This window comes from Myxocyprinus asiaticus, chromosome 33 (assembly GCF_019703515.2).
Source record: "Myxocyprinus asiaticus isolate MX2 ecotype Aquarium Trade chromosome 33, UBuf_Myxa_2, whole genome shotgun sequence".
Classification (NCBI taxonomy): domain Eukaryota; kingdom Metazoa; phylum Chordata; class Actinopteri; order Cypriniformes; family Catostomidae; genus Myxocyprinus; species Myxocyprinus asiaticus.
The window spans coordinates 4,395,803-4,418,801 of NC_059376.1; the positions used below are offsets into that span (position 1 = coordinate 4,395,803).

A 22,999-nucleotide genomic window follows, 5' to 3' on the forward strand; every position below is an offset into this window, starting at 1 on the left:
TTTGTAGCAGTAAAGCTTTGTAGTTGCCTAATACTGTGCTTCATTCCAAGTGTGAAGTAACCTGATCTTCCTTTCTCACATGTCTAATCAGACATCCTCTTGCATTTTTAATAACCTGAAATGCTGTAACCCTTATACCCTGTCTATCAGTGTATACAGAACTTATGTACGTATATGCGTCTTTAACATGTTTTTTCTGATAATAAAAATAACCTTAAACATAATAAATTATATAATCAAAAATAGTAATTGACAGCACTGTTTCTCCAGTGGTGGCACTGCGGTGGGGCTTGTTGGGGCTATATAGCCTTGTCAGTCAGAGGCCACGTACGTCAGACATAGGCCAATTAATTTGGCTGTAGAATACGGTTTTCACTCCCGTAAATGACAGAACTTTGTGTGTACAGAACAGAATTAAAGGAATAGTTCAGCCAAAAATTAAAAATTTCTCAGCATTTACTCACCCTCATGCTGTCCCAGATGCGTATGACATTTTGTCTTCTGCTTAATAGAAATAAATATTTTTAGAAAAAAATAAAATAAATCTATTGGTCCTTCTGGTCCATTCAATGCAAGTGAATGGTGGCCAGAACTTTGAAGTTTAAAAAACCACATAAAGGCAACATAAATGTAATCCACACAACTCCAGTGGTTAAATCCATGTCTTCAGAAGATATATGATAGGTGTGGGTGAGAAACAGATCAATATTTAAGTCCTTTATTACTATTAATGTCTAATTTCACTTTCACTTCCACATTCTTTTTTTTGTTTTTGGTGATTCGCATTCTTCATGCATATCACCATGGTGAGGCTTCCCTACTCAAGCCCAACCTGTCATCTTGAATGACTGCAATAGGACTGTGTTTTTGCCCTTCGGGGAAACTTTGAGTTTGTTTTTTGTTAATTTTTTTAAGTTGAATTCTTCAAACCTGACAGCACGAATTGGCCACTGAAGAGGACTCAGCAAAGAAAAATGGGAATCATCCTCTTCCCATCTCCCATCCACCAGATCTCCAAATACCAGTGACTGGTCCAGCTTTACTCCCTCAGTCAAGGGGAGGTCAACATTAGGGATTTTGCCTGTGACTTCCTCATTGTGGCAGACGAGCTGGATCTCAGTGATGCTGAACTGAGATCATCTTCAAGGAGACCTCTAGGAGTTTGTGGGATATGTTTCTGGGAAGGCCAGCCAATGCTCTGTTGGCTGGCCTTCCAGCTAACACGATTAAGCCACAGCAGATGGCCCAGAATGCAGCAGCACGTCTGGTCTTCAATCAGCCAAAAAGGGCTCATGTCACCCTACTCTTGATTTCACTCCACTGGCTACCTGTAGCAGCCCACATCAAATTCAATGCTTTGACTCTGGCTTTCAGGACAGCCAATTGAATCGCACCCTCTTACTTCAATTCACTTCTTCTATGCTCCAACTCGCTCTCTGCGGTCTATGAACGAACATTCACTTTCTCTCCTCCTCTGTGGTGGAATGAACTTCCAACCTCCACACAATCTGCTGTTACCTTCTCAACATTCAAGAACCAGCTGAAAGCACATCTGTTCCCCCACACTAATTGCACTTACTACTGCATTTACACAGCACTTAATGTACAAAAAAAAAAAAAAAATGCTATGCTATTCTATGCTAGCATCTTTACTACTCCAGCCACTGTGAGAACTTGGCAGTCCTGTACTGCAGATGTTGTTAAACTTTGTATGACAAATTGCTTGCTATGTGTCTCATTTGTAAGTCGCTTTGGATAAAACATCTGCTAAATGACTAAATGCAAATGTAAATATGTATTCGATCATTAGGATCCTGAACCCCCTTCCAAGGGGAGTCCCCCCACTTTGACTGTCTAGCCACATCCCAGCCCTGTGATGACCCATAAGCAGAAAAGGAGGAAGAACAGCCCTCCCTCATTCCTTGCTGCAGCTCCCCTGGAAGTGGCTGAGTGTGCTGCAGCTTCCCTAGAGCCTTCAGCTTCACTTTGCCCTTGTCGAAGAAAGAAGAGGGGTAGGAGGGTTCTTGCCTCATCCAGTCCTGCTGCGACCACGAAGGCAATTCCCCTGCCACCAGTGCTTCCGCCGCTGCCCCTGTCCTCTCCCCAGTGGCCACCGCCAAACCTGTCCTCTCTCCAGCTTCCACCGCTGACCCTGTCCCTTCCCCAGTGGCCACAGACAATCCATCTCCCAAGCGGCACCCGAGCCTCCATATTTCCTAGCAGCCCCTAACAACTCATCCATCCCCCTAGCGCCCACCGAGTCAGCCCTTGTTCCTTTGCCTGTTACTATACCTCTGTCTGTTCCCCTTGGCCCTGATTCACTGTATGATCATGCGTCCCTGCTTGCCCTGGTTAACCCTGATTCCCTTACTGTCGAGGAGACTGCATACCAGTTCAGTGTCCTACCCTTCGGGTTGTCCCTGGCTCCTTGCACATTGAGGAAATGTGTTGATACAGCATTGGCTCTGCTGAAGCTGAGCGGTATCTGTGTATTGAATTACCTTGACAATTGGCAGTTTGCTAGCTCAATCAGAAGCACAGGTGTAAAAGTGCAGGAATCTGTTGCTCTCACATTTGGAGCAGCATGGACTCTGGGTCATCTGGACAAAGAGTTTGTTGGTGCCCAGTCAGCAAGGCCCTCAGGCCAAGGGTCCCTTAATATGCCTGGTGACATTGTTTATTACCACCTCTTAGTGACATGTCTGGGTTTAGCCATGCTAGCTATTTGGAGGAGCTATTTTTGGAAAAGGTGTGACGCTCACCAAGATTAAAAGACACAAATTTGTCATCACGGACCCGTCCAACACAAGCTGGGGGAGACCTATGCAAAGGACGTCTGGTGTTTGGCACCTGGACAGGAGCACAAACTAACTGTGTGGCACATAAATCACCTGAAACTGTTAGCAGTCCTCTTAGCTCTGAAAGCCTTTTGATCAGACATGCAGGAGTCTCAAGTCCAGCATTAATAGCACACATAAATCCCCAAGGAGGAGTGAGGTCCCGCCCAATGCTGATCCTGGTGAAGCAAATTCTACTCTGGAGCGAGTTGTCTCCTATCCATATGTGCACAGGATGTCCCCGGTCACCTGAACGGAGGATTATATTTACTCTTGTGCCAGGGTGTCAGTACTGAGGAATGGAGATTTCACCCTAAGCCAGTTCAGAGGATTTGGAAGGTATCTGGGTTGGCCCAGGTGGACCTGTTTGCCTCCCTGGATACCACGCATTGTTGCCTCTGGTACTCCATGACAATGCAAGCTCCATGATCTGACATCCTCGGCCAGATCTATGGAGACTGCATGTCTGGCCTTGGCACAGGGTTCATCTAAAATAGGGTTGTCGCAACTGTTGTTAAACAACTTACTACAGTCCAGGGCCCCCTCAATGAGGTGACTGTATGCCTTAAAGTGGTGAGTCTTTGCTGATTGATGCTCTTTCCTGGGTGAGGACCAAAAGCATTGCCCTGTGCAGACAATACTTTCTTTTTTACAAACGTGTTGGATGTAGGACTCTGTCCATTCACGCTCAGAGTAAATGTCCCTGCCATAGCGGCTACTCATGACCTCACTGAGGGCTGGTCGGTAGGCAAACACCCTCTGGTCATTAGATTCTTGTGTGGTGCGAGATGTCTGAGTCCTTCTCGGCCCTCTGCTGTCCCGGTCTGGGATTTAGCACTAATATTAGATGTGCTCATGTGTACCCTGTTTAAACCACCAGTGGTGGTGAGCTTACTCATTCTCTCAATGTTGACTGTGCTGCTACTTGCTCTGGCATTAATAAAATGTGTTGGGGACCTTCAGGCCCTTTCGGTCAATAACTCTTGCTTAGAGTTCGGACCAGGCCTTGCAAAGGCCATTCTTAAGCCCAGAGAGGGTTATGTGCTAAAAGTACTGGCAACCCTCTTTAGGGCTCAGGTTGTTACCCTGCAGGCATTCTCTCCTCCTCCATTTGAGTCGAACATGGCTAAGAGGCTGCATACATGACTCATCCGGTCATGTACATTGACCAGATGAGTCCATTCAGGGTGTCACAACAACTCTTTGTTTTCTTTGGAGGCTGCTCAAAGTGTTTGACCATCTCCAAGCAAAGAATTTCCCATTAAGTCATGGCATACAATGGGCATACAAGCTGATTCTAACAGGAGTATTGCCTCCTCCTGGACATGAGCAAAGGGTATGTCACTAGAAAACATATGTCTGGATGCAGGCTGGGCTTCCTCTAACACCTCGGCCATGTTTTACAACCTGCATGTGTCTTCCCTCTCCTCCTCCCACATATTCACAGAGGAAGAGGGTTGGTCACTGACCAATTTGTTAACATCAGTGTTTGATCAAAAATTTGGTCTCTCTATTCCCACTGATGTGAATAAGACCATGTGTGCAGTGTTTCATTACCCTCTTGGCATCGATTCACTGGTTTAATGTTCCCATTTTCCTTCCTATTTCTCAATATGAAGCAGTGGCTAAAGGAATGCTTTTGACTACCTTATAATGGCTAGGTTACTGCACGGTGTTATGTTATATGGCTCCCATATCCTCAGTTGAAGTTACCTTCTTGAAAGGGAATGTCTTGGTTACTCATGTAAGCTTGGTTCCCTGAAAGGAGTGAGTGAGACACTGTGTAGCTGTCCCACAGCTACTAATTTTTTACTGTTATGGAACAAGAGATACACTGTCTGCAGGAGAGGGAAAGCAGTAAGGCTCATCACCTGGGTTGTAATTACTCTAACACCTGTCTCTTATTATAGTGATGGCGGTGGGCACGCCAGAGTGCCAGAGTGGGAGCGCCGTCACGACAGCAACGATCTGAGAGAGTGTTAATTATTTGAGAGTACTTTCATAGCAACTGAGTTTTTGTATTTATGTTATCGACGGTAACAAAAAAACAATTGTTTCGAATTTTAGAGCACGTTGTTCTGCCAGATGCATCCGGTATGCAACCCCCTTAAAGATGGATTTAATTTGTTGGGATTTGATTTATATTGGTTGCATTGTACAGAGTCTTAGAACATTTAGATATCATCATATTTAATGTGTAACTGTGTGACCGGTCTCCCTCCACTCTGTGTTGTGTAATAAATGAACAATTATTTCTATAATCTGCATGAATACAAAAATAAATTATTATCAAAAGCATGGATTTCTGTGGCCTTTCCCCCAATATGTGTGCCAACCTCTCTTCAATCACATTACCCACAAACTGAAAAAGAGGAACCAGAATATGATTGACTCTTAAAGTGGAAGCACTTAATTTTTAATAGTAATCCACACATATCATGAACATTAAAATTGCATATTACATATGAAATGTGTATTAGTATGGTAGTGTATAATAGTACAACATTTATAATAGTGCATTTTAAATAAGAGGGAAAATAATCAAATGATATATGATAAGATTTCCAAAATATTACAAAACAACCAAAAGGGAAAGATTTTGCATGAAATTAACAAGGTAACCCATAATTTGTTGCACAATTGCACAATTAAAACATGCAGGGTTTTTGAAAAATGTAACTAACACAAGTAGATGTGGATGGCACCTCAACATTATCAGTATTGTTCTGACTGACAACATTTACTAGTCATTGGGCCTCATTCATGAAACATGAGCAGAAATTTTTTTTGGCACACAGCTGGCCCCGGGGTCTGCGCAAGTATGCGTTTCCCCCTGTGAGCCTGCTTGCACAGACTTTGTGTAAGGCCAGGGAGGATGAAGAACAGGTTGTGTTGGTGGCACCATACTGGCTCACCCAGACTTGGTTCTCGGAGCTCACGCTCCTTGTGACAGCTCCTCCCTGGCGAGTTCCCCTGAGGAAGGACCTCCTTTCTCAGGGACGGGGCACAATTTGGCACCCACGCCCAGACCTCTGGAATCTCCATGTCTGGCCCCTGTACGGGGCATGGAAAACCTAAGTGGACTACCACCGGCGGTGGTAGACACTATCACTCAGGCCAGGGCTCCCTCTACGTGGCAGCTATATGCCTTGAAGTGGCATCTGTTCGTGAATTTCTTCCCGAGGTGAAGACCCCCAGAGATGCGCAGTCATGTTGGTGCTTTCCTTCCTGCAGGAGAGGTTGGAGGGGCGGCTGTCTCCCTCCACCTTGAAGGTGTACGTGGCCGCTATAGCAGCACACCACTACGCGGTGGACGGTAAGTCCTTGGGGAAGCACGACCTGATCATCAGGTTCCTTAGAGGTGCTAGAAGGTTGAATCCTCCTAGGCCGCACCTTGTTCCCTCATGGGATCACTCCGTGGTCCTGCTGGGCCTGCGGAGAGCCCCATTTGAGCCTCTGGAGTCAGTCGAGCTAAAGGCCCTCTCCCTGAAGACGGCCCTCCTGACTGAACTCACTTCCATCAAGAGGGTTGGGGACCTGCAGGCGTTCTCTGTCGGCAATATGTGCCTGGAGTTCGGTCCGGCATACTCTCACGTGGTCTTGAGAGCCCCGCCAGGCTATGTGCCCAAGGTTCCCACTACCCCTTTTAGGGACCAGGTGGTGAGCCTGCAAGCGCTGCCCGGGAGGAGGCAGACCCAGGCTTGTCGTTGCTGTGTCTGGTATGGGCTTTGCGTATCCACTTGGACCGCACGGAGAGCTTTAGATGCTCTGTGCGGCTCTTTGTCTGTTTTGGGGGACAGCGGAAGGGGAAGGCTGTCTGCAAACAGAGGATGGCCCACTGGATCGTGGATGCCATCGCCTTGGCATATCAGGTCCAGGGTGTGCCGTACCCCCTGGGAGTACGAGCACACTTCACTAGGAGTGTGGCATCCTCCTGGGCCTTGGCAAACGGCACCTCTCTAGCAGACATCTGTAGAGCAGCGGACTGGACGACACCCAATACCTTTGCGAGAATATACAATCCCCTGGTTGAGCCAGTTTCGTCCCGTGTGTCCCAGTTTCGGCAGGTACGAACAGGTAAGCTTGCAGGCAGCTATCCGGGTGTACCGCTTGCACACAGCACCTTTCCCCTCCCCGAGGGGGAAACGTGCACTTTTTCCGCCATGTGAGTTCCCGAGACCGGTGAATCCTGAATGTCTTTCCTCCTCAGCCCTGTGGCAGGTGAATTTGGCAGAGAAATTCGATGCCAGGCCCAGTACTTGCATTAGTATGCCCTGTACTGGGGTAGGTGCTCCACATGTGTTGGTTGTCTGTGGTAACCTCATGTGATTGTATTTTCCACGGTACGGTTTCCCTGACGGCAAACCAGTGTCTTCCCTCGGGCAGAGCCTCCTCTGCCCCCAGTCACCACATGTGTAGAGCTCCTCCCCTCCGGGTAGGACCTACCACGGGGGCTTCTTTCCACATGTGTACTACCGGTTGGCAAGTCCATGTGATATATTCTCCACATGTTAACCTCCCCTTCGGGCAGGATGTGGTCTCCGTGGTGTCTTTTCCCCTTAGGAAAAAGAACACCTTCCCCGACGTGAATACATCTGGCCCCAGCTGAATGATTTTTCATTTTTTGTGGGAGAAAAAGAAAAGGCACAAAGCGCCTGTTCCCATTGTAAGTATGTCCTGTACCCCCCCTGCATTGTCAGTCCACGTAACACAGTTCAGCTGGTTGTGGCATTTTGTATAGGGACCCCTAGTGTCACTACATCGACACAACATCGAGTGAGTGACAGATAGGGAACTGCTTGGTTACTGTTGTAACCTCCGTTCCCTGATGAAGGGAATGAGACTTTGTGTCCCTCTTGCTACACCACTGAACTACCCGCTGAAATGTCCAGGACTCTGTCTCGGCTCCTCAGCACAAACCTGAATGAGTGGTTGCAAGCTGGCTCCTTTTATACCCATATGTCCGGGGGAATGGCATGCAAATTCCACTCGCCAATTTTCATTGGCCTTTTCTCAAATATCAGAGGTGTTTGGGGCTCCCAAGGGCAACCCCTAGTGTCACTACATCGACAGGGTTGGTATGGCAGAGGCATCCTCTTTGGCGCCCTCCCAGCAGGTGGCGCCCTAGGGGATTGCCTAGTTTTTTTTTTAAACAGCTGTCAGAATAAAACCCCAAAAATATATTTTTGGATCCTGTGTTGTTTCTGTACAACCACCGGCTACACTTATATGGCATTTTTTATGGGCATGGATTATGATAATTATGAATGAACGTGCACTCGCTCTCTATTTACAAACGTTTGGAATTCACTAACATATATACGTTTTACTAACAAAAATGAGGAATTTGTGAATAATTTTAAACAAATGTAAATAACAGAAAAGGAAATGCATGGCAATAACTTATCAGTATTTCTCCAATTAACATTTCTCAGCTTGTCCAGCAGGTGTATTGAAATAGTTTGTGAAAGTGACTTGAATGTTTTCTTGAGGAAATCAATAACAAACATGTCATAGCTGCTGCAGATTTTTTTTCCAATCGGCTTGCTAAAGAACTCACTTGATTGTCTTTCGCACTGTTTTACCATAGTTGTTTTGCAAACTTTGAGTAGTTCGTCTCATCTGCTTTCTCATCTCATTCTGTCTTTCATGTTGCATTTGGTTTGAAAGGGTGTTAACCTTGATTAACATAAATTTGATAAGAATGTCTTCAAGCCCTTAAAAAGCCTTAAAAGCCCTTATAACCTTAAAATCTGATTGGTAGATGTGAAAGTTGTTCCAGGATGGATATTGTCCAAGGAACTTGTACTTTCCAATATCATGGTAAGCACAGATTCATCCAGTAATGTGCATTTATTATGCATATTCAAGTAGCATTGCACATTTTTACCCCCCTAAAATCTGAAGACCATATCTAATTTTCAGTATTATATTAGAAGTAAACTTCAAGCAACATTTTGTTTGGCTGCAGGGTCATGTTTAGGAAACTTATTAGTGTTACTGATGAACATCAGACAGAAACTGCAGCCAAGCTACAATATGTCTGTGCTATGAGAACATATTTTTGAAAGAAAAGAAAATTACCACTTTATAACTTGCTATCTGATGTTGTTAAAGGCTAGTTCAGCCTCCTATGACAAAGGGCTCTATTTTCATGACCACACTAGGTGCAGTGCTAAATGTGTTTGTTACATACGGTCTCCATTATAGTCTAGCTTATACCTCAAATGCAAAATTGTATATTTTTACAAAATAGGCTAATCTGATGCCTTTTAAAAGACATCCATTTGCAAAAATTATTACCAGTTAAATTTGATCTGAAAAGTGAAGCTCACAGTGAAGCTCACTGCTGTGTTTGTCTCTTAGGTAGATGCTCTATGTGTGCGTCTGGAGGAGAGAGAGTCATTTCTCAACAAGAAGATTAAACAGATTCAGGATCTGATAGAGGAGAAGGGAACTCTGAATGGTGAGGTATGTGACCTGAAGGACATGCTGGAGGTCAAGGAAAAGAAGATCAACATCCTGCAGAAAAAGGTACTCAAGATATATATACAGTAAGCATGAGGGGCCGTTCAGGAAATAATACATGTATTATTATAATATACTGTGTGAACATTGGTCCACTGGTTGACAATACGGTTTATATACTTAAAAGCCAATGTACTGTATATACAGTACATTTAAGTATATACACTGGTTTGTTGAACTGCAGTATGCATTGATTTGCCTTAATCTGCATTAGATTACTGACACATACATTGGATAAAATGCATTTACAATGGTTAAGTCATTTTTATTTTAATAGCACTTTTCACAACACACATTGTTTCATAGCAGCTTTACAGAAAATTGTGATGTAAAAGAGAATGAATTAATATCTTGGATGTGTCATCAATGTGCAGTTTGATAAAAAATGTAATTGTAAATTGTGTCTTACAATAAATAATTAAATACAATTATTATTTAGAACCCCCGAGAGCAAGAAGGCAGCAACTGTGGCAAGGAACACAAAACTCCATAAGATGTTGGTTTATGGAGAAAAATAACCTTGGGGGAAACCAGACTCACTGTGGGGGTCAGACACCCTCCGTTTTAACAGCATGAATATAATGCTAATATTAGTTATCTATGTGTGGTGCAAGTCATGGTTTAAAACTAGATAACGAAGTAAGTGTTGAGGGTCAATGTTTAAACAAAAAGATTTTGTATGAACTGTAAGATTAATGACTAATGTATTTGAAGTTCATCCTGGATTAACTGCAGAACTTCACATAGATGCATTGTCCTTTGTTAATTTACTGATGAAGGGTTTTGTTGGCAATTAATTGATAGTCTATGCATTTCATTTTAAGAGTATAGTCAATCATTACACCAAGGTGATGCAGGCAGAGATCAGTGAGGTAAATCGCAGTTCAACTAGCAGGTAATTTCAGTGAGGTCCATCCTAAATCCATGGTTCAGGCAGTAACACACGATTTATCCCAAGTCTTACGGTTGGAGTTGGCATCAGTTCATCCTCTGTGAAGTCCATTGTAGTAGTGTGAAGTGATGCTGGCTGGCACAGGCTGCAGTTAGTCGTCATCACTCAGCGACACGTAGCAGTGAGAGTCAGATGTCAAGCAGGGCCGGAGCTGGATCTGGCAGTCTCTGGTAACCTCGGGATATGAGACAGGAAAACAAATAGAATAATATTAGCGTAGATGCTATTTGCTTCAAAGCAGAGTTATATAATATGAGAAGTGTTTCTGGTTCCAGCAGACCTAACTAAAGCAGCATAACTATGAGTTGAGGGATAAATTAGGTCTATGCCTGGCTAAATCAGAATCAGAATGAGCTTTATTGCCAAGTATGCTTACACATACAAGGAATTTGTCTTGGTGACAGGAGCTTCCAGTACACAACAATACAAAAACAGCAACAAGACTTTTAAAAAATAATTAAAATTGAATAAAAAATAGATAAATATTGAAAAGAAAAAAGTATATATAGAATACACAATAGACAATATATATATATATATATATATATATATATATATATATATATATATATATATATATATATATATATGAGATCAAGCTTTTGACACTTAGGACAACTGAGGGACTTGTACATAACTATTACACAAGGTGCAAACATTCATTGATGCTCAAGAAGGCAACACACTACTATATGCATACTATATTTTATGTAATTATCTGTAATGTAGATTGTGAAGAGCAGTATTAAATAAAACAATCTTATATTTGTATAAATTATGAAAGGGGTGTGAACATTTGAGACAAAAGGGAATGCAAACTTATCTTCTCAACAATATATTCTGTTTATTAAACCTCCAATTAATGGGTTATCAGCTGTCTTCCTTTTCTTCGGCTTTCAATCTTGTTTATGAACAGCAATCTAAATCGCAATTCTGTGATTTGGTGACTAAAAACATCCATTTGGCTCCTTAATGTTTCAGTTTAGGAGCCAATGGCTTCTATGTCATTTTTTTAGTCTGGAGCCCTGTCCATACTTTAGTTTGATCTGACAATTCCCCATTTAGACAGACAAAGTGGCAGTTGTCTGATAAATAGGACCTAAACCATGCTAATGCCTGTCCACAAATGCATATTCTAGTGAATGTCGTGATCTATGGTGTTGAATACAGCACTAATATCGAAAAGCACTGGAAGAGAAACATAGCCGCATTCAGATGATGAGAGCAAGTCATTTGTAACTCTGATAAGTGCAGTCTCTGTACTATGTTGGGGCCTAAATCCTGACTGAAATTCTTCATATATACCATTTCTCTGTAGAAATGAACATAGCTGGGAGGACTCTACCTTTTATAGTATTTTCAACATAAATGGGAGATTTGAGATCGGTCTATAATTAGCCAACTCTCCAGGATCAAGCTATGGTTTCTTAATAAGTGGTTTAATAACTGACAACTTAAAGTTTCTTGGGACATGCCCTAAGGAGAGCAAGGAGTTAATAAGGTTTTATTCCAAACCAATTTAGCCACAATACTGAATAAACACCTAGGATAGTTGTGGTTATTTTCTATGAGTTTGTTAAAATATGATGACCTGGAAGATTTTAGAGCCTGCCTGTAGCTAGAGATCTAATGTTTAGTAGCACTACCTTTTATATGATGTTTATCTTAAATTTTTCTTGTTATTTTCAAGTTTGACCTTTTTTCTAAATTACTTCATGTGATTTTTGTGTTTGGCAGTTCGGGGAACAGACATAGTCTCTGTATGATTTCTAGGTGATACAGTCTCTATGTGTTGTAGTTTACGTGACCTGTGTGATGTCTCATGGCAGCTTGCAGACGAATGTTTAAGCCAGTCTGTCTGCTTCCTGACCTGGGCCCCAGTTAGTCAAATACTATCACTATTAAGACTATTAGGCAAATTAATAGAGAGGACAGTGGCCCTTCGCTGGAGGGATGGAGTCCGTCTCTGTTTAGCAGGTCAGGTCTACCCAGGGGTGCCATCACATGTGTCAAAGTAGTATTGCCAAATTTTAATGTCAAGGCATATAATGCCAAAATAAGTGGGCTACCTGCCATAAAATCATGTTTTTCAATTTTGTGTTCATTTACGTAAGCATATTATCACTGCATACTTAAATATAAGTATGCTTTTATGTATATTATAATCAGGGGCCTGCAGGATTTCTTCTCTGCGTATGCAGAGAAACCTGACCAATTAAAGAAGTGTACCTTTATTGTCTAGCGTGACCCAGGGGCATGCACCTCCAGGAGAATTTTTTTTTGTTGAAAAAACAACACCAAAACTTTTTTTATTAAAAAAAAAAAAATAAAAAATACAATTTTATTAATGAGAGAATGCAACAAAAATCCATCTTCCAAACCATGTCTTTACCCAAATACACTTTGATAAACCTATAATAATGATTTATATTTTAGAGCTGTCGGGACGGATTTCACAGGAAACTGCATAACATACATCATTCGCCCATGCGTGTTGACGTCATATCTGTACACAGAGAAAATAAGCTCCAGCTATTGTAACGTGTGTATGGGAGTAGCGTGAACCTGAAAGTTTATCACAACAAACGAGAAAAATTTACCATGGATCATTCAAAATGGCAAACCTCCAGGGAAGCACCGGTTGTAAAAACAAAGAAACCCTGAACAGAGGAGAGTCTACAAGCAAAAAGAGAAAGCGACAGAGTCCGTAGTAAAACCTGAATCAACATCGGCTTGGCTTTTCAGAAGTGGCGACAACTCCGAGATCTGAAACATTTTAAAAGTGACCCAGAGATAGCTTTTATCTTACTCAACAGGTAAGATATTTTATTGATATTGTTTATGTATAGTTGTGTGTGTGTGTGTGTGTGTGTGTGTGTAGTGAAGTACAATAATTATACTGTTATTGGTGCAGAACTTTTCACTTGCTTGCACACGTTTTATAACAGCAATAATTTATATAAATATATCCTTTAGTCCTAGGCTTGCCAAGGACATGTGAGTCTTGAAATGATGTTGACCACTGGTTGGTAACAATGACAATCTATAAATTAGTTACTACCGTGGTCTGTTTGGCCAGAATATCCTGCAGTTATAAAAACTTCACAACGTTTGACCTTATCAGACTAGCAATCATTATGTCTAATGTTAACGAACGTTGCCTAAATTTTGTAACGTCATTTATTTCAAAACATCAATGTTTCCAATAAGTCAAAACAACAGCATAAGATATGGCACTTACCTGCTCAGATGACATGCGTTATCTTTCTTTCGTTATTTATTTGTCGATTCACTCTGATAAGATGTCCTGCATCCAGTGTACACCGGTGCCTCGAACCACATTCATCTGTGCAGAGGAGCAGAGCCGAAGCACAACTTACGTCATTACCAAAACAATGTTCTTCCGCAAGGCGCATGCAGTTTTATTTTTTAACCGCTAGTGGGCCAAAAGTTACATAGTGTAGCTTTAAGAAGTAATGAAATGTCAAATGTAATTGAAATGAACAAGAAATTATGCACCATTTCCTTAAGTGGTTATTTGGAATAAGCAATATCTTAATTTGTTACTAAAAAGGCATCTTGCTGTCTCAAAAGTATTTTCTTAAGTTGACAAATTGTGCCCTAAAACTATTGTCCCGGTATGTACTGTCAGATTCTTAAGTTTTTATTAGCCAGGGTTGAGGTGTTCGAGAAGAAGAGCGGGAGACGGAAGTTGGACTTCAACAGCTTTTCATCAGATTGCATATAGTTCTTCTTGGTGATACACAGAGATGTTTATCTGTGTCTTCGTCGTTGTTGACTTCTTCTGTTGTCCGTTGTTTCCGTCTAATGCTTAAGTGAGAATAGGTGCTTTATATACACAGGTTTATGCATGCATTTGCAACTCTCTTCTTATCAAATGTACAAACAAGGTAAGATGCAAAGTACCCTGCTGCAGGTTGTATTTTGGAAGCTTCCAAAATAGGAGTCAGTAACAGATATACATAGAGCATTACATTCTGTGTTTTCTTTAGTACACTATATCAATATAACAACCCTGGGCCCAGGCATGGGGTAAAAGACTCCCTTGACTTTTTATTTTTTTAAATGAATTGTATTCAAAACAACCATTCGGTTGGTATTTCTTTTAACACAAATGATGTTGCTCCATCAATATTCAGTAAAAATAAAATGTATTTCTTGAATCGTAAGACATTTTGTGACCAGAAAAAAAGCTAATTTTCCTTAAGGTGTGCCTTTAGCCCTTTATACCCTAACTCTCAAATTGTAGCCTTTTGTTTAAATTAATTGTAGATAAATATCCACTTCATCCAGCACTCCGATTGTTCTCTGTGTTCTAAATTATCCTGAAACTGTTTTACTGCGTGATAAACAGTCTCACTGAAATCTCACCGGGGGCTACTTTTCTCATTTCTCACCTCTAGTTTTTTTCAGATGGAATTATTTTTTAAACAGGTAGTTACAAAGATGAGAAAAAATAAAAAAAAATAAAAATATATATATATATATATATATATATATATATATATATATATATATATATATATATATATATATATATATTACAGGTGCATCTCAATAAATTAGAATGTCATGGAAAAGTTCATTTATTTCAGTAATTCACATGCCAATCAGCTAATCAACTCAAAACACCTGCATAGGTTTCCTGAGCCTTCAAAATGGTCTATCAGTTTGGTTCACTAGGCTACACAATCATGGGGAAGACTGCTGATCTGACAGTTGTCCAGAAGACAATCATTGACACCCTTCACAAGGAGGGTAAGCCACAAACATTCATTGCCAAAGAAGCTGGCTGTTCACAGAGTGCTGTATCCAAGCATGTTAACAGAAAGTTGAGTGGAAGGAAAAAGTGTGGAAGAAAAAGATGCACAACCAACCGAGAGAACCGCAACTTTATGAGGATTGTCAAGCAAAATCGATTCAAGAATTTGGGTGAACTTCACAAGGAATGGACTGAGGCTGGGGTCAAGGCATCAAGAGCCACCACGCACAGACGTGTCAAGAAATTTGGCTACAGTTGTCATATTCCTCTTGTTAAGCCACTCCTGAACCACAGACAACGTCAGAGGCGTCTTACCTGGGCTAAGAAGAAGAAGAACTGGACTGTTGCCCAGTGGTCCAAAGTCCTCTTTTCAGATGAGAGCAAGTTTTGTATTTTATTTGGAAACCAAGGTCCTAGAGTCTGGAGGAAGGGTGGAGAAGCTCATAGCCCAAGTTGCTTGAAGTCCAGTGTTAAGTTTCCACAGTCTGTGATGATTTGGGGTGCAATGTCATCTGCTGGTGTTGGTCCATTGTGTTTTTTGAAAACCAAAGTCACTGCACCCGTTTACCAAGACATTTTGGAGCACTTCATGCTTCCTTCTGCTGACCAGCTTTTTAAAGATGCTGATTTCATTTTCCAGCAGGATTTGGCACCTGCCCACACTGCCAAAAGTTGGTTAAATGACCATGGTGTTGGTGTGCTTGACTGGCCAGCAAACTCACCAGACCTGAACCCCATAGAGAATCTATGGGGTATTGTCAAGAGGAAAATGAGAAACAAGAGACCAAAAAATGCAGATGAGCTGAAGGCCACTGTCAAAGAAACCTGGGCTTCCATACCACCTCGGCAGTGCCACAAACTGATCACCTCCTTGCCACGCCGAATTGAGGTAGTAATTAAAGCAAAAGGAGCCCCTACCAAGTATTGAGTACATATACAGTAAATGAACATACTTTCCAGAAGGCCAACAATTCACTAAAAATGTTTTTTTTATTGGTCTTATGATGTATTCTAATTTGTTGAGATAGTGAATTGGTGGGTTTTTGTTAAATGTGAGCCAAAATCATCACAATTAAAAGAACAAAAGACTTCAAATACTTCAGTCTGTGTGCATTGAATTTATTTAATACACGAGTTTCACAATTTGAGTTGAATTACTGAAATAAATGAACTTTTCCACGACATTCTAATTTATTGAGATGCACCTGTATATATATTTCTGTCATCAGCTTCATGTTGTTCCCCACATGCATTTCTCTCTTCTGTGTAGCACAAAAGATGTTTGGCAGAATGTCAATCAAAGTAACCATTCACTCTCACTGCAGCTTTTTTCCATACAATGAATGTAAATACTGAGACTAACATTCTGCCTAACATCTCCTTTTGAGTTCCACATAAGAAAAAAGTCATGGGTTTGCAGAAACATGAATATGTGAAGTGATGACAGAATTTTCGTTTTGGGAGAACAATCCCTTTATCTGTCAATGCTCACTAGTTTAAAGTAGACAAAATGCACATGTTAATATGAACATGTTAACAGATTAAATCCTAAAAGAGAGGACCTTGTTGCTAAATAAGTTATGATGTTTACAGAAAGATAAATTAAATATTAAAGAGATTATAAAATTATATTTTGAATGTTATGCATGTATATTACAAGTATTAACATTATAGTATTTAGATTATTATTATTATTATTATGTATAGGCTACTATTACCCATAGGCTACACATGGCCTACTTATATTATTAAACTTGACTAAATAACAAGGCAGCGAATACCTATATAGCCGACGTCAGATGATGAAGATGAAGGATGTAACAGGTGTTTAGCAGGGAGATGAATTTTGTTTGAAGCGTTTCTCTTCACTCGGAGTAGTTCTGGTTGCATTACACATGGATTTTTGGCTATTTCTGCCTTTCTTGTCAAAAATGCTGTTTGATGAGGGAATGCCACGATGTGATGAGACAAAACCAGATCGCTCCAACTTCGCGGTCTTGCACTATAAACAGGAGCGATCGTTTTATCACGTCGCTTGCTTGCAGTGATGCAGTATAACACCATTTCATGTTGAATTAACAGGTTTAATAGGTTTAATCTTTAAGTTCAGCAAATGTGCAACTTCCTTTGCTTACTGTGCGCTCACACTAAACTCAAGCATCAAGTGAGCTGTGGAATGCTGTGTGTGAGAGAGAGAGACTTGACTTTTAGGTCTCCATTATAGGTATGACAAGAAAAAAACAGACGACCCAAAAATGAATCTTAAACCATAATGTGTAATCTCAAAAACACCTTCACAGTATAAAACAATTTTCAAAGATCTCAAATGTTTAGACTATAACCTCCACATTCATCAGGCTTACATAATTCATCAACACCTCAAACGTTAAGACTATAGTATGTAAATAATTTTTCACAATGTAAAAGAACTATTTACAAATATTTTAAATATTTAAACTGAAACCTCCATTTTCATTAAGTTTGCATAATTTGTCAACACCAAATATATATATATATATATATATATATATATATATATATATATATAACAAAAACAGACCACATTGTTTGTAAGACTATAGTATGCAAATTCCAAAGTCAGTCTTTTTTCTATACATTACATTTCACCATTAAAAGTGAATCTAACTCCCTACCTTAATACATTTTTTTTTTTTTTTTTTTTTTTTTTTTCTGGTACACCAAATTGCCAATTTAGCCAAACCAGATAGAAAGTTTAAAAGTATCACCTTTTGTTATTTATCTACTGAATATTTTGAACTGTAAATAAAAAGTGTTGGATTAAAAGAACCTGTTAATCTCAGACTTCAATCTTTTACTTATTCTTTTATATTACCTAAATGAAAACATTCCATAAAACATGGGAAATAGTAACAGTTATTCCACAGAAAGGACATCCCTCACCAACTTAAAGATCTAGTCATGCTTTGTGTCTGTTTGTGGCTGGTACCCCATGCACAAATCTCCTCTGGAGGTCTCCCACCCGCCTCACAGTGGATTTTTTTGTATAGGGACCGCCAACTACCCTTCGGGGAAGAGCCTGATCCCAACACTGCAGTCTGTTTAGTTCCTACCAAGTGTTTGAGAGAAGGATAATATATATTCTTCACACAAGCTCTGTATAGTACCTTCTTTCTTTGACTGCTGAAAGAACCCATCTCTGGATTATTCAATGACAACAGTTTTCCAGGATCTTCCTTTTTGTCAAAAAGGATCTTCCTGATTTGTCGTTCCATCACACGCCGAAAAACTGCCAGATATAGGGATGGATGGGCATGATTTTGAAGGTTGATGTTATATCGACTTTTGCGAGCCATGTCCCTCTCCCTATGTTTTTAATTATTTGAATGGCTTGGTTGACACTGTGATAGTGGAGAGAGTATTTATCAATTGGAATTGGACTGTGGATACTCGGGTGAGGGCAGTCATGATGGGGAGATGGAATGAATATGAAACACTTTTTCCTCGAGAATTTCTTGGTGGTGTTGGGCCTCATGTATTCAGATAGAAGACAAAGGCAGGCCTAACAGTTGTAAAACCTAACTCAGCCCCCACACATTCGATGTCGTAAATTTTACTGATAAAATCGTGCCAAATTCAAACAAAGGGAGTCCAAAACAGACTACAAATCCAGGAAGCCTTGCTCACTGGAGGATCGAACTCTCGACTCCTATTGGATGAGGCACACAACAGAACGTCCCTCAAACATGACATCATCAGGAGTTGAAATAATTCAGAAATGTTTAAAGATTTCACTTCCAGCGACTTCGTTCACCGAATAAAGATGTAGCTTTTGCTTCTCTCCGGTGCAACCTCGTGGCACAAGGAAGTAATGTCCGACTTGAAACTGTAGCCATACAATCTCCATCTCGCTGGATGAGTTGAGATTACTCTGTGTTCAACCAAACACTCTAACGGATCCGAAGGAGACCGCCGAGCAATTCACATCTTCATCCGTTTGCCTACAGAAGTGAAGAGATTAAAGATTTCTCTTCCATCTTCAATCAAGTCAACATTTCTGAGTTCTCCGCCAGCCCGCCGAGAATCAACAGCCGTACCGCCATCACCTGAGCCTCAAGGAACCGGGTCAAAGTTAAAGGACGGAGGAAAACACATTCTACCTGTGTCCTCATGCGATTCAAGTAAGAGGTTACGTCTGGGCAGAGATAGAATATTATAGTGTGTTATTCTTGTGTTTCAAGGTTTTTGCTTGTACAGTTTACGGACCGCCATGTCTGCTCATTATTAATACTCAGGGTATTAATTATCACAAATTTGTTTTGCTGTATTGTGGTCCAACCAAATTGGACTGTTGTGCATTTTTGCCATCGCGGGTGAGACAGAAACTGAGTTCATCCATTTGAGTCAAATAACGCAGGACTTTTACGAGCCCCGCTCGTAAAACCACGTCTCTGAGTGATGAACACAGATGCTTTCTCTCCAGCTATCGCGAAATCAGCTTTCGGCTGTCACTTAATAATCTCTCTCTCTCTCTCTCTCTCTCTCTCTCTCTCTCTCTCTCTCTCTCTCTCTCTCTCTCACTAACCACACTGACACACACACACACACACACACTGTCACACACACACCTTATGTGTTATAGAATTATTTTTATTTTCATATCTAATCATATCACTGTTTAGTTTGTAGTTGTAAGTCGGAAGTTTATTGACTGCATTGTATTAATTATTAATTGATATTACTGCATAAATAAACTTTGTTTATATTACAAAGAGAAGTGTTTTGGTTTGTTTTGCATTGACGGGATGTCAGTGCTCGGATTCAAACCTTCATTCATTGTTTTTTTTCCCGAAAATCGATATTCTTCGGATGCCGATTTTCCTAAGAAAACAATCTAATATTGAGACTGTTTTAATATTCGGTTATTAGTCCCTGATTTCAGGGTGGTGCCCCATCAATGTTAATTCTTATTAATATTCTATTGATTTTTGATAATTGATAATTATCTTTGATGATTGAATTTGAATGATCAATAAGCTAGTATTAATTTTAATTAATGTTTCATCGATGTTAACAATTAACGATTATCTTTGATAACTGTTGATTTAAAGGATTTAAAAAAAGCTAACACTGATTCTAATCAATGTTCTATTGATTTTAATAATTAATAATTATCTTTGATAATTATTAATTATTGCTAATAACCAAACTTGCTCCTAAACGTAGCACACTACATTTACTGGAGTCCCATATGAGGTTTTAATGAGTTAGATCCAATTAATTAATTGAAATATTAATTAATAACTACAGAAATAATTATTATTTCTGATAGTAACACTGATCTAAACAACCAGTAAAGCCCTGCAGTGCTAACCTCGATTGAGCTAAAGCAAATGATGGTGAATGTTTCTAAATGCTGGTGTTTCAAAAGGGCCAATCATGAAACAAGAATTCACTTCTTCGCTTATGAGGTTATGTACTACCTCGGGTTTGTCGAGTGCTGATTGCAAGTTATTGCATATTAAGCTTGAGTTGGGCAGACTCTCCAGCCCTGGAATAAAGCTGTGTTTTAACCAATTCAGCAAGAATTGAGTGAGTGAGTGTCAGGGTAATTAGTCAGTTCTTTGGGTAGGGCAGAGACATTGACAGGAGTACTGAGGTACTTTTTCAGAACTTTATTATTTGTATGTTTTCGTACATGGCAAATAGTGTGAGCATGTGCACTTCCACAAAAATTACAAATGTGCAGAAAAGGACAGCCGAAATGCAGTGTGTTCGAGGACAGCCGAAATCATTGAAGTTATTGCAGACTTGTCTGCCTGATGAAAACCGCACCACCTGGCCCTTGGAATCTGGATTTGCAGGAGCAGGAAGAGGAACATTTCTGGCTTTAGAGCATAATTTATTGGGTTACCCATGGAATCGGCAGGGTGATTAAAAATGTTAGGTATCAAAGGGCACAAAGTGGTTTGGTGTTCAACCGATCTATAGACTGCTCACGAAATGCTATGGCAACCGAGGAACAGCCTATTGTGGAGATTTAAGTAGAGCGCTCCCCAGTACAGTTCCACTGTGCAACTTTAACAGCACATTTGGCTGAGAACAGTCTATGGTAGGTATAAAAATGACTACTACCATTTGAGAGGGAAAGTTTGGCAATTAAAAACAGGTAGTCAATCAATTCACGTTGTCTATGGGGAAACACAGAGCAGATGACTTTGGTGTAATTTCAAAAGGCTATGCAGAACTCTGCAAAGGTGAGCACACAAGAAGAGCTGGTAGAGGTGTTCCTTAGAGTGACTAAAGGTTCACCACAGTTTATAAATTGGTTGAAATCTTTGAGGAAATGATGACAGGACAGAGGAGGGGTCTATATCTTCACCTGTTAACATTTGGGTGCATAGCCTGTTGGAGACTGGCGGTAGTTCCATGGTGGCAGAGTTTGGGGGAATAGCGAGAGGTATGTCTGTTTGAAGCATGGATACTCGGGTGAGGGCAGTCATGAGGTGTGGAAAGATTGATTATGAAACACTTTTTCCCCAAGAATGTCCTGATGGTCACCCTGATTGGGCTAATGGGCTGGCTGCTGATAGAATAGGCAGAAGAGGAAAATGAGAAATAGTAGTGTGTGCGAAGTGCACAGAATGAAAGGGCGATTAAGGGGGCCGCCATAGCAGTGGAAGGAGGATAGAAGCGGGGGGGTTCCAGTGCATAAGTGCTCGGCGGGCAACACATAAGATTGCTGGCTGGGATTAGAAAAGGCTGCTAAGCACCCGGCAGCTACAGGTGGATTTGCATGGGAAGATTGCGAGGAGAGAGAGAGGAGAGGAGGAGACTCCTCAAGGGTGGAGTTAGGAACATGAGCTCCACTATTCAAAAGCTTTTTCCGGTGCCGAGCTACTGTTTACTTGGTGAGGTTCGTTTATTCCACTGGTGCTAGTTGAGGGGGTGGAATGGAAGATTAAAGATGTTTCAGGGAATTTTTTGTTTAGCAGCAACTAAAATCGAATGCTTGGAGTGTTTAGGAGGATTGGAACATGTTTTAGGGATTTCAGGGTACGTTTTATTACCACGCTTAGCGGAGATGTATTGCTTGTAAAGTTGCACTTTTAGTCTTTGTTTAGTGGAAGCCACCAATGTGTGACACAGTCCTTTTACAGTCCATATGGAGATGTGGGGGATGGCTGGATATCAAAAAGTTAAAGGCTGTGGGCATGGAGCACAGAGAAGATCTCGAGGGAGGAGGAGAGAATATGTTCTTACGGTGGCATCTGGGAGTATGGGATCCTGAGCGGGTAGCTTGACAACCCTGGTTCGAAACAGGTGGTTCGGTCCCAGAGTTAGGAAATGGAGATACAATCCCAGAATCAGCAAACTGCTGTGGAGTGTTGGGGACATTTGAAAATTCTTTGTCAGAGGTGAAGAGTTCAAGTTCCAAGGACATCTTCAGCTTGAGCGTGGGGCCAAATGTCGTAAGAATTGTCATAGCATTGAGGCAAACAGCTGTTTATATACGCTTACTCTGGCGTTATGATTGGTCGAATTAAATGAACATGCTTTTCCCGAACTTTGTTTTGTAAACTCCATTTAATTATCTGAATTTTTATTTTTATAAGATATATTATATTTATATGGCAGAAGCTATTTGCCCTAAGTGCAAATAATAACTGATGCTATTTGCACTAAGTGCAAATAGTGTTAGATGTAATTTACACTTAGTGAACACTGAAGCTACACTAATACAGCAGATAGTTGTAAATTTGTGTCTCCTCCAGACTTTTGGAGTGCAAAATACATGCTGTGTGGCAGGTGCCTTTTACACTGGGTGCAAATATTCACTCCATATTTATAATTATTTAGATACATTGTTATCTAAATTACGTAAAAAATATTTTTGAGAGACACTGTCAGCAAATATGT

At 40.7% G+C, this 22,999-nt stretch overlaps 1 protein-coding gene across 1 annotated transcript in view; it reads left to right on the forward strand.

The window, feature by feature from the left end:
* LOC127424572 (ERC protein 2-like) overlaps window positions 1–22,999 on the forward strand; it is a 108,643-nt gene that overhangs the window by 13,581 nt on the left and 72,063 nt on the right. Inside the window, exon 4 of the mRNA XM_051669928.1 lies at window positions 9,204–9,371. Coding sequence (XP_051525888.1) covers window positions 9,204–9,371 — 168 coding nt within the window. The remainder of the gene's footprint in view (window positions 1–9,203; window positions 9,372–22,999) is intronic.